The 12,096-nt window shown below is 39.1% G+C and overlaps 2 protein-coding genes across 3 annotated transcripts in view; one reads left to right on the top strand and one right to left on the bottom strand.

Annotated features, from left to right (window-relative positions):
• The window catches only part of LOC124166888 (elongation factor-like GTPase 1), a 65,614-nt gene that overhangs the window by 40,480 nt on the left and 13,038 nt on the right, over positions 1 to 12,096 (top strand). The window contains exons 15-16 of one of the 2 annotated variants that reach the window (XM_046544600.1): positions 341 to 495; positions 4,492 to 5,039. In XM_046544600.1, coding sequence (XP_046400556.1) covers positions 341 to 495; positions 4,492 to 4,685 — 349 coding nt within the window. In that variant the 3' untranslated portion in view covers positions 4,686 to 5,039. Of the gene's footprint in view, positions 1 to 340; positions 496 to 4,491; positions 5,040 to 12,096 lie in introns of those variants that run through there. The other variant, XM_046544601.1, reaches the window with a different exon arrangement.
• LOC124166890 overlaps positions 7,645 to 12,096 on the bottom strand; it is a 230,063-nt gene continuing 225,611 nt past the window's right edge. The window contains exons 4-6 of the mRNA XM_046544604.1: positions 11,272 to 11,422; positions 9,318 to 9,536; positions 7,645 to 8,521 (exon numbers count right to left, since the gene is read on the bottom strand). Coding sequence (XP_046400560.1) covers positions 8,457 to 8,521; positions 9,318 to 9,536; positions 11,272 to 11,422 — 435 coding nt within the window. The 3' untranslated portion in view covers positions 7,645 to 8,456. The remainder of the gene's footprint in view (positions 8,522 to 9,317; positions 9,537 to 11,271; positions 11,423 to 12,096) is intronic.

Below are 12,096 nucleotides of genomic sequence, written 5' to 3'. Positions count from 1 at the left end.
AAAAACAATCACAACAATTGCTCCGTGTGATGTTTAGGCACCTTTGATGTCATCAAGGCTTTGTCGGCAGTGGCTTGTGGGGTGAGGGAGTTGTTGGCGCACGTTAAACTTCGTTATATTTATCATTGAATATCTCGCGAAGGAAAACTCAGATTTACATGTGGTTTTCTTTGTTGACTTTAGAAAATAATTTTCTGTCCGCCTGTGAAATAAAAAAAATTCATGCAAGTTCCCCACTGCTGGATAGTCCATCGTTATTTCCTCGAATGCTTAGCTTCTCTGATTTATGTATCTTTATTGAATGTGAGACATGATATTGTCATTTGCATCTGTATTTCAGTGAAAGTGGTGCTACCAGTATGCCTTATGGACCCTTATCTGGTCAAATAATGTCTGGAGTAAAAGAAGCCTGCAGGAAAGCGTTCCAAGCACAACCTCAACGCCTCATGGCTGCCATGTACAGCTGCTCCATTCAAGTGAACGCTGAAGTACTAGGTAAGTCAATTTCATTTTCATTCTTTTGGGTCCGGTTTCATAATGCAGCGGGGCTGGGACGTCAGCATAGTGGGGTGGAAGCAGGGTGTCTGTTGACCTGGAAAACCTGGAATACTCTGGGAATTTCGGAATTATGGAAAACCCTGTGAAATCAGCAAATATGCAGGAAAAATTGGCTTTTTCTGCATGCAGGGTCTGGCGAAAACTGGCTCATTAAGTTGAAATCCTGCCACACAGCCAAAGCAAATGAAAAAGATAATTTTTGTCAGATTTTTGTGCTAATTCGCCTAAAAAACTAAACCCATAAATGCTCCTCTTCCATTACCTTTCCATGAAAAGAATATGTACTCTCTTTGCATAGGTACTTATGTACTTGATATTATTCACTTATTCACAAGCAAACTACTGTAGACTCGTTAATACGAACAATGTTATTACGAAGTTCTCGTTATTACGAAGCAAATGACTGGTCCCAACGAAAAGGTCTATCCAATCTATAGTAAAAGAACGTTATTAAGAAATTACGAACCTCAGATTTGGTCCCATCATTTAAAAAATGAACTTAATTACGAAGTTCTATGAATAAGCAACAGCATTTAGGTGGATATGCACTACGCTAAGTTTTAATAACTGCACCACATTGAAGTTCTCCTCGTGTGTTGTGCCCAAGAGCATCAATTATGGTTCTTTCCTCAATAAACATGCTACATCATGTAATAAGATTCAGTACGGTGGAATCATGGTAACCCACTATTAACGACTCGTAAATTAGGCGTACAGTTAGTCCTCTTCCTACGCACATTCGATTTATGAACTTTTTAGAGATACGAGCATTCAAAAATTTCAAATTTCGAATTTGGCACCTATCGATTTGGCCGATGCGATGTGGTGTGGCGTAGAGGAACTCTCACTGTGGACACAATCGGAACAAAGTGTCATTGAATCTGGTGTGAAGTTAGGAACTGTTCAGCGTTTCGCCCGTTCCTCCTTACTGCGGAGAGCAATGTTTTTCAGCTCCGACTGCATCGCACGCCCAGCTTGATGAGTTCGTCACAATCGTGGGTTATAGTCTATTCATTTTATGTCTGTGGGTGAGATTTCGTGAGAGCCCGTACATTCTCGGATGGCTTTGCTGATAATGGAGGGGTAGTACCGAGAGAGAGAGGAGGAGCGATGCCAAATGTACATAGCCGCCCTACTTGGTCACTGAAAACGTGTGAGTCGTAGGTGGCCACAGGTATTTTGGCCCCGGCGGTGAGACAATATACCTACTCATTTGGAAGGCATTGGGGATAATCCTTTCACAGAAGCCCATGACGTCGTCAGCTACAGCGTTGAATGAGGCACCGTTGGTGGAAGGCATACTTAGTCACATACAAGGAGAACGCATGAGATTTGGCAACACTGCTCCACAAGCAGATTCACGATGTTCACTTGGCAGAGGTCGAGGAGCGACTCACTGAGGCCACGCCTACTTTTTGCTGATTGGCAACGGCAAAGTCACATGTTGAGAAACTTTCCCTCCCCTCATCTCCACTTGCTTTGGCCACACCAGCTCACCCGCAGAGATAAAATGAACAGAGTATAGCACACAATTGTTATGAAGTGTTGCATTCTGCAGGATAACTGTACTCCTCAATGCCTTGCATGCAGTCCGGCCGGCAGGATTTGTCCGACGACAGCACAAAAGAAGGGCTGGAAAACCCTGTACCAGCATGGTTTGCTGCCAATCGCTGTTCCCCAAAGGTGCCTCACTCCCTCGCCTAGTCATACAACGTTGTCAGTTGCATATGAAGCACCAAAATTAATCTGATCCACCAAAACAAGCCCTTATTTCCAATTACCAAAACAAGAGATTCTTCCTTTGGGTCCTTCGCGCTCGTCATCTCTTCTGGCTCCTTTCTTCACGGAACTCTTCTGTTTACAAGTGACGTTGGCATGTCGCTTTCTTACTTGGCAACCTTGCACCCTACCCTGAACTAGACCCTTCTAACAGTCATTCGACAACTCTTGGCGGACGGACTGTAGGTTTATCATCTAGCAGTTTGATCGATGGATTTTTCTTCCTCTTAGGAAAATCCTCTAAAATCGCTGGCACATTAATGGCTTTGCTTGGTTTCACTTATAGTAGGGCCCTCTTCGCTTCTATAGCGTTGAGGTGTTTTTCCCTCGTCCCGTCACTTCCTACCCTATCCTACCCCAGGGGCGTCAACGGGCTCCTATCGCGGCGGCGCCTCCTTCCTTTCTCCTTCCTCTCCAGCCCCTCCGTGGGTGATCGAGTATATAAGTCTCTGACTTGGTTCCCAGCCCCGGTGTGTTGTATCCCCGAAGGGCTCCCCTTGAGCCCTTAAGCTATTTGTAGGTTTATCAACTTATGAACAAGGTCTCGGAACGCATCTAGTTTGTATATAGAAGACTTACTATATGCAGGAAGATATCAACCCTCGATTGCATCATGCCGCATTCTTTTATTGAGTAACTGAAATTTCTGGTTTATATATACAGTGGAACTTGGTTATAACGTCATCAAAGGGACCAGAAGATTTTTAATGTTATATCCGAGTGACATTATAAAAAAAGCAGCCTTAAATCTGAGTGACACCACAACTTGGCATTGCACAAACAAAACACAACTAACGACGTATAAAACAACTGTCAACATACGCGATGCTCACACGGAGGTAGGTAGTGAAGCGACTGATGATCTACCGTAACTAAAGAAACAAACAATACAATACAGTGTGCCTGTGTCAGTGACCTTGTAGAATGTAGGGGTGGGAAAGGATAAGACCCAGGTATGCGGGACAGCCCCCGTTCCCTCCAGACACCAATTAAACAAAAGAGTTGCATCCCGTCACCTGCTCAACGTCCAGCTTGTGACCTGTTTTTGCTTTTGATGTTTCTTCAAATGGTGTCTATTAACTTTGGGACATAGTACCAATCACACTAACACTTTTGCAACCTAGGAACAGCAAAATTTTTGACGCTATACCCGAGCGTCGCAATATTTGTTGACGATGTAAACGGGTTTTCGTACAACATAAAATGTTCACTTTTGGCTGGTCTGTATAAAATGTGACGTTAAACCGGAGTTGACGTTACAGCCGATGCCGTTATAACCAAGTTCCACTGTATTTGCATGTAAATTTATTGCGTACTTATAATATATTCTTTTTTTTTCAACGATTCCTTAAAGAAACGTTCATACGAACTTTGTTATGACAAACCTCTGGTGTTTTGGTCCCATGAACTTCGTAATAACGTGGGTCTACTGTAGTCATATTTGGAAACTACATGTTCCAGCAAAAAAGATGAGTTTTTAACCTAGGAAAATGTTCTCAAGAGTTGGGAGTTACCTTATGTGCTGGCTCTGATTTCATAGATCTGAAATTTTCCTAATACGCTAGAGAATCTATGGTTGCCGCATATACTGGAGTGAGCTCAAAAACTGCCACACGTGTATCTTCGCTCTATGCAGTGGCCATAAGAAAACAGAAAGGGCAGCACTGTTCAAGTGATAATAATGTAAAAGCTGTACAGAGTGCGTTGCCCAAAATCTTTATTTCAACTGGAAAAATCGGGCATTGTCTTATATGCTGAAATACGTTTATGGTTGTCAGCAGAACTTTTTGTGGCTTGGACTTGAATTCTATCTCACTCCAGTTTTTATCTAGGGAATTTATTTTTCATCTTGAGAACATTTAAGGGGGTTGTCTTTTGGAGGAAGTTGTGAAAAGCGTTCATCATAGTATTATTTCCAAAGATCAGGATATTGTGATCACTTCTTTTTCAGTTATATCTCTTACATTAACATGCAAGCTGAAGTTTTATGGAACATGTGCAATGATTATTAAACTGTATGAAATTGCTGTTACTTTCAAATAAGTTTCTATCATCTGGAAATGCTGCTCACAGCATTTATAAACTTAATAAATATTCCCATGGCCAGTGATATCTATTGTACGAACATCACTTAACCAACTTGCTTGTGTTTAGGACTGGATATCACCCTGGAAAACAAAGATATTCTGCTGGAAAACCTGGAAATCTCAGGGAATGTTTCAATTGCTACACAGTGGAATCTTGGAAAAGTTGGGATTTCAAATGGGTCTGGTAAATCATGGGAAAGTCAGGGAATCTCGTCTATTGCATCAGAGAAAATATTTGTCGTGACCCAAAAATCAAGATGACTGCCACACTGTTGGGTGGCTGAGGGCTTGTGTTTTTGACAAGGAAAGATGTGGTATCCTAAATTTTCAGTTATAATGCATGTGTTATGCATATTTTTGCATATTATGCAGCATTGTTGAAGTTATTTCTTACGTATTATAAAAAGTGTGGATGTGTACGCATTATACATGAGATTTACTTTGTAGGTGCTTTGTAAAAATATCTTAGTGTTTGGATATATGGTTCTCAGAGTATGAATTTCATTAATCAAGGTGGTTTGCATATCCTGTGTTTATTACTTGAGTGTACTAGAAATTCTAAAAACATGCAGATAACAGCCAAGGGTTGCCCTGGGCGTTAAGCATGAGTATGCGGTATGTATTCTGAAATACATCAATTCGATTTGAAATCATTTTACTATTTGTTTTAGGAGAATAATGGTTTGCAAACAACTTATTGGATAGCATCGTTTGTAGCTTATAAACAGATATTTATTGTGTTTTCTTCGATCCAACTTATCAAGAAGCAAATTCCTCTCCTCCACATCATATTCCTCTGGTAGAAAATTTGTCTGCAATAGAAACTTCTACTGCGAGTGACCCCGTGGGAACTGCGATGCGAAGGTGTTTTCAGGGCAAACTTGAGTATTATGTGAACTTGGCTGTGATATTATGAGCCAAGTGAAAATGAATGCTATGTGATGAATGGACAGGGATTGTGCAAAAGTAAAGGGAAAATGAAAACTTTGATCCGGTAACGTTCAGGGAATTTTAATTCAGAAAACCTTGTAGTGTCTCGTTGAACTTCTTATGAGTATGGCTACCAAAGTTGACGAATTCTTGAATATTTGTCTATTTGGTTATCTGATGTGTATTGATAACTTGCTTTCCTGGGACTCTTAACAGTTTTCAGGATAAGGAGGTGGTTAGATAATGGTACAGTTTAGGAAAAATTCTCCTCTTTTCTCATGTATGAAGGAAAAATTTCTCCCTGGTGATAATGATTTCACAATTTTGAAATATGGGGGTCATCTACACATTGCGAGATTAATTTTCTGCTCGGAGAATGCCTTCAATGTAGAAACGAATACAAAGTTAAAAAAGTAGAATATTTCTCACCTGGAGGATTCGACCTTCTTGAGACAGCAAAAATAGCTTGTACACATCCTTGCTGAACTTACTGGAAATAAAATCTTCACGTCTCTCTGCACAAGCTATTTTTAGAGGCATCTGGGAAGTATGCTTTTGCAGGTATACTCTCACTACTTCATAATGAACCCTCATTAATGAACGTAGCAAATCTAATGCAAGACTATATACTTTTGAAATGCACTTTGATTCCATGTTTGCCTTTAGCAAACCACATTTTCTTGAAATGAATTGTCTGAGATAAAATTATCGTGACAGAAAAGCTCACTATCCATCACAACTAATTCATATTATGTGGAAAGTACGCACCAGTAAAAGCATAAAATACCTGCTAAGGACTTCTATGGAATTTTATTCATCTCTGTTATTAAGTTTTTTCTCAGAATAACCTGATCTCATTCTCGTTCGAACCCCAATGATAATTCTTAAAAATCATCTTGCTCTTCAGTTCAGTCTCAATTGCTCATGGATTAATATAGATTGGCAGTCTGCGCTCTCCGTCTGCACAGCAAAAAATGTAGGCACCGCTCTATTTGGTCACTTCACTTCTGTCTCACATCATTGGGAAGAGATAATTCAACAGGGATCAACAATAAGTAATGATCATCAATGGATTATAAAACTTTTGTGCTATGTTCTCCTTTATATTAATATGTAGGTATATCACTTAATGTTTATGCTAGCATTAGTTCAAAATTTCTAAACGCTCACCGAAAGGCAAGGGATGGAATTCAGATTATATGTTTCTTAACCCTTAACCAGTGACGTGCAATTTTCGTTACACTACCAGTGACGTGCGGTCTGGGAGACCGCAATAAATCAAAAATTCATAAAATATTGCTACGCCATTTTTATTGTTTTGTTTAATTTTTCTTTGAATGCTTAACTATTTAAAAACTTATATTAAAATTTTTACACTCCCAGTTCGAACCAATTTGTCATAAAAAATTGTGATAGGAAGCAGGATCAGAAAACTGATGCCAAAAACACTTGAGTTATAATTATTATATTTATGTATCAATATTTCGCCAGATTCAAAAAAGGCCTTAAATGTTAGAGTTGGAAGGCTAAGTAGTAAGTAGCCATGAAATTTATCCCGCTTATTCCTTTTCTTGATGCATTCTTAATAAGTGACGTGCGGTCTCACAGACCGCTAATCGAGTTCAATTGCAAATGTACAGAAATTAATAAAAGGAACATTAAATTTTAAGAGTGGGATGTCCTTGTTATGCAAAAATATGAAGCTAACAAGAATTATAGATATTTTGAAATCTTAATTTTGAAAATATTCATAATTTTAGAAACGCAGCGGTCTCTCAGACCGCACATTACTGGTTTAGGGTTAAAAAGGGAACAAATATTGATCAAGTGGAATCGCTGAATGATAAAATAATACATATGTCCCTGGACCTTTGTTACAAAGAGGGTATGAGCTCAAGAAAGAGGTTTTGTGCCTTCTCCCTGTTCAAGAATGAAATTACAAATACCCAGTGTTTTGTAGGTTACTTGGGAGCTTTGCTGTAACTAAGGAACACTGATTACTCTCGACATTTGAAAGCAAATTCACATATGTATCCATCGTTTCTTCACTTGCGTGCGGAAATCTTTGATGCATGCATGAGTTATTTGTCACCTACTGACGTACATCCATTATAAGTAGGGAATGGGTCATATTCATACCTTTAGCCCCTAATTATTTACATAAATTTGCTTGCACTTGGTGACAGTTCCATTCCCATCGCCAGATATGTGTGAGGATGTGCTTCTGAACCATTTGGTGTAATCAGGAGGTATTGCAACAGTTTGGGGAGTACCAAAAACCGTGAAATAATCCATTGCAAATAAATAAGAACTTTTATTTACAAATTTCTCTCAATAATTTACATATGATGCACGAAGCAAAATAGCTTAAATAGAATAACTCTTTTGTGAGTCACTTATGTGGTTGCATAGCTCATTCATAGCACTTCCATTTTTCTTCTGGTTCATGATGAGATTTCAGGGCAGTGAACTTAATATGTTTGTGTGATATATGAGATATTGTTGACTTATATCACTGCCAGTAGTTTTTTTTTGTGACCGTTCATGTCAGGTGTAGGGTGTTTTCTCTTGGGTAATGTTTCCACCATTTTGTCCTGCTTGCATACAGTGAAATCTCCCATTCCAGGATTTCTGATTGGGCTGTACCTCAGAAAGAGAAACTAAGTGGAATAAATCCTTGAATGGGGACTTGCTCTGTATGGAACTCCATTTGACACAGTAAAATTGGTCCAAGTAGGTTATAATGGGGATAGTGAAATTGGGAATCCTTCAGTGGTAGTTCCATTATGTGTCCTTGGCTTCCATTAGATATGAGGCCTGTACTAGTCAGAAAATGTTCCTACATCACATCTATCTCCACGAATTCCACCTTTGATTGAAACTGTTCAACTCACATTGAAAATTGTCTTCGGACCACTCATTAGTCACAAACATACATGTAATGAAGACAGGAGCCGTTTGGTGATTGTTTCAACTCTTGCCGTAATCAGCCCATTTGGTCTCTGCTCATGGCACTGTGAAGTGCTACTTAATGCAGAAACACTTTAACATAATGGTGCCATAGTTCACTAATTCTTGAATCTTCATTTGTTGCTGGAGTGATTATTCCAACTGCATTTTCTCTGCCATCAAATGTGCTGTTTCCCATGGAAAAGGGGTTGCAGTATCTGTAAAGAATATTTAAAATTTTAGAATAACATTAAAAATAGGAGGATATCTACATTAGGCTGGTGAATAATTTAATTTGGGTTGTCATTACTTATCAAATGCAGTTGAGAGATTGTCATTTTATTCATATTGCTTAACTTAGCATGCGTAATTCAATCTGAGCTTTATTTGAAGCTTTAAGGATTCTATAAATTCTATTCTGGAATCTCATTATTGTCCCTTGTAGTATGTTCTTTGATAAATTTAACTTGCTAAGTTAATAGATGTGAGGTAATTTTGATAAGTACAGTTATTTACTAGGTTATGCATTTGTACCAACCCTTTTATGCCTCTGGGAATCCACTATCTTGAACATATTAATTTTAGGTCATCTTAAATGATTAGTATTGATATTTTAAAATTCACCATCATTGCAATGTGTCTCTCCACCGACTTCCTGATTAAGATTTGACCTTAGACCTCTTGAATTCGAACTACATAGTTGTTCTAAAACTTGAACCATGTAGATATCTTCTTCCCATACAGGGTATGTACATATTATGTATTGGCTTTAGAGGACAAAATGGTTTATGTTGCCTGAAATGCAATGCTATTGGGCAGCTTGTTTGTGAGCTCGGTGTTGGAGTCCCATGGCTAAAGCCAGAACTTTGAATGCTGGGGTGTTAACCATGGATATCATTTAACACATAAAGATAAAATGAACCGAGTTTAGCGGCATCCAAAAATTCCTTATTGCGGTAAGTCTCTCCGGAAAAACCTTTATGAAGCTATTATGGCTGGCAGTGTGTATCTTACCGTGGAAGGAATCGAAGTCTTGACTACTGTGGGCATAATGCCAGCTGTTTTCCGCAAACAGTGGCATAGGTGTCCTTCTCAGTCGCATCGGTCTAGATGATCGGCCTCTCGTAGGAATTGAAGGTGTTTTTCTGTATGTTGATCGTACACACATCATGCCGTAGACTCTAATCCCTGGCACGCTGGCGTAGGTCGGCTGGTCGTGAGTCATTGGCCCCTCTGTGAAAAAAATTGAGTAATTTTATCTTCAGATGAATCAAATTGGGTAGTCAAAATGTTGAAATTCGTTCTTCTAATTTACTTCAATAATAAATCTGTGTAGAGTTTGACGGGGTGAATGAAAGTAAAATTTATATTCCATCCAGCTTAACCCTTTAAGTGCCAGCAGGCCGATCTATCGGTCTTAGGGGTGTGTGTGAAGAATGCCCAAGGAGTGAAGAATTTTGTATTTAACATTATGAGCTGGACCTACTCTTTGTATATAAATGCAATAGTTTAATCTTGAAAATACATGGATCTCATGACCCTTATCCAATTGGTATTTTATTGTTGCAATCCCTTTTTATGTGCATTGCTTTTAAGATTTAAGTTTTAGCAAATATTTGGAGAAATATTAGCTCTTTCATGTATCCAATCATAATTTATATTTTTTTACGTGAGGTGACAAATAGGGTGTCATCAATAACTCAATAATTGTTAAATTGAATGATATGTTCTCAATTTCTATTAAATGATGTATTTCATACTGTTTAGCTAGATATTTATTGTGTTAGTTATCAGAAAAATTGTGTTTTATTTTTATGATACAATCCTTAGACTCAGGTTAAATTAGTGGAATTTTTCTATCACGATGATAGAAGAATATGCAAACTTTTATTTCTGCTTGCCCTTATTGCCAAACATTGCAGAACCACTATTGTGACTTTTTTATATCATAAGATGGCATTGTCTTTTATATGTGTATAATCACTTTTAATTAAAATTTTCTTTTACTCTGCATGCGACTTGATTATTTTTTATTGCCATAAAAGTATAAGCAACTAAATATATCTTTTGCGCCCCCCCCCCCCCCCTTGAGTGTTTTCTGTATCCGCTACTGACTGAAGTCAAATGTCTCACAATAGGGTAGTTTCCTTCATCAAAGAAACGGAAAGGCATTGATTGCGATTCGGTACCCACCATTAGTGTATTCATAATTTACAAGTTATTTGGTTTTACAAATCCCAGTTTAGACGAATGGGAATGGTCAATTTTAACCTCATTTGAAAAAGGCCAGATTGGCGCCCATGCGATTCCACTCCACGTGACGTCACAGGGACCTAGTTTCTATACGAGTAGATTGGAGTTTTACATCGTCTGAGATTACCAATGCATGCATGAGGCGCTGAGCTCAGGGAAACATGTCTTAATAATCACCTTTTAAAACTGCCTAAGGTCGAAAAGTTTCCTTCGTTTGATAGGGTAATAATAATCCTTATTTAAGCCAAGCGCTACCCACTAGCAGGGTACTCTGCTACCTGCTAGCAGCCTGCATCGCAGCGAAGCACATACCCTCGCCCTAAGGTCACCTCACACGGCGACGGCGGGAACCAGAATGACGTCACGTGGGGTTTTCCCCAGCACTTACCCGTCGCGTTTTCGCGCGCTTGAAATTTTTCCCATTACATTTCATCGCGAAAAATAGATATCGTCATTTAAAAATTTTAAAGCGTGAAATAAGTACTCCAGGAGTAATAATATTTCAATTTAGGCATAAAAAATAAATAGGACACCACCCTATTGTGTAGCATTTTGGGGGTTGGAAAAGTTTAGTATGTCGGTCCATTCGCGCTTGGAGTGTTCTTAAAAGTAAAAAAAGAAACGCATTGTGACGGTCAATCTGTGAGGAGTGGAATGGTCCCATAGTCGTGATGATCATGTTATTTTCACGCGCTCTTTTTCTGGCGTTACTCACCCAGTACGCTTCCCTTCGGACACCTGCAAATTACGAGGTAGTGGGACTTCCCCGTCCTCACGTTCTGCAGCGCCAATAAGGACCAATCACGTGGCGCCCGACACTCGCGCATCTCTGACGTCAGCTCGCAAGTCTTCACCATTGTCAAGGGCTGTGGAGAGAGACACGTGAAATAATCATTTGAGGCTCGCTTCACGAAAATACCCCTATGAAAAAATTGTATAAACCTGTTTCAAATTTGTGGTAATGTATAAGAATGTATAAAAATTTGAAACAGGTTTATACAATTTTTTCATAGGGGTACGGAAAGTTGCCATGACGCTATATTTTGTTAGTAAACTTTCATTATTACCTCTTATAAAGGCCGTTTTACACGGTACACGGAATTGCGCAATCGGACGTACGTGCGAAGGCGCAATCAAAATTGCGTCGTGTAAAGCGGCGAATTGCTAGAACACATGCGAGAATGCGTGGATGCGAGACGGCAAAATAGCCCCTGTTCTAATTTCGTTCATGCATTCGCGCAATTCCACGCAATTTTAGAAATAAATGTAGCTCTAACCTGCGCAATTCCGTATAAAACCGCCTTAAAGACTGTTTTATTCGGGGCATGTCATTGCGCAGTCTGAGTTATATTCGAAGGCGCAGTCAAAATTGCATCGTTTAAAGCGGCGAAATGGATGGAACACATGCGAGACGGCAAAATAGCCCCTGCTATAATTCCAAGCTCGCGTTCATGCAATTTCAAAAAATGTTTCAGTGCTCACCTGCGCAACGGAATTGCGCAGTTTAGAGCTGTATTAATTTCTAAAATGGCGTGGAATT

This window comes from Ischnura elegans, chromosome 10 (assembly GCF_921293095.1).
Source record: "Ischnura elegans chromosome 10, ioIscEleg1.1, whole genome shotgun sequence".
Classification (NCBI taxonomy): Eukaryota; Metazoa; Arthropoda; class Insecta; order Odonata; family Coenagrionidae; genus Ischnura; species Ischnura elegans.
Note: the sequence above shows the minus strand (reverse complement) of the source record. Positions and strands in the feature narration are given on the sequence as shown.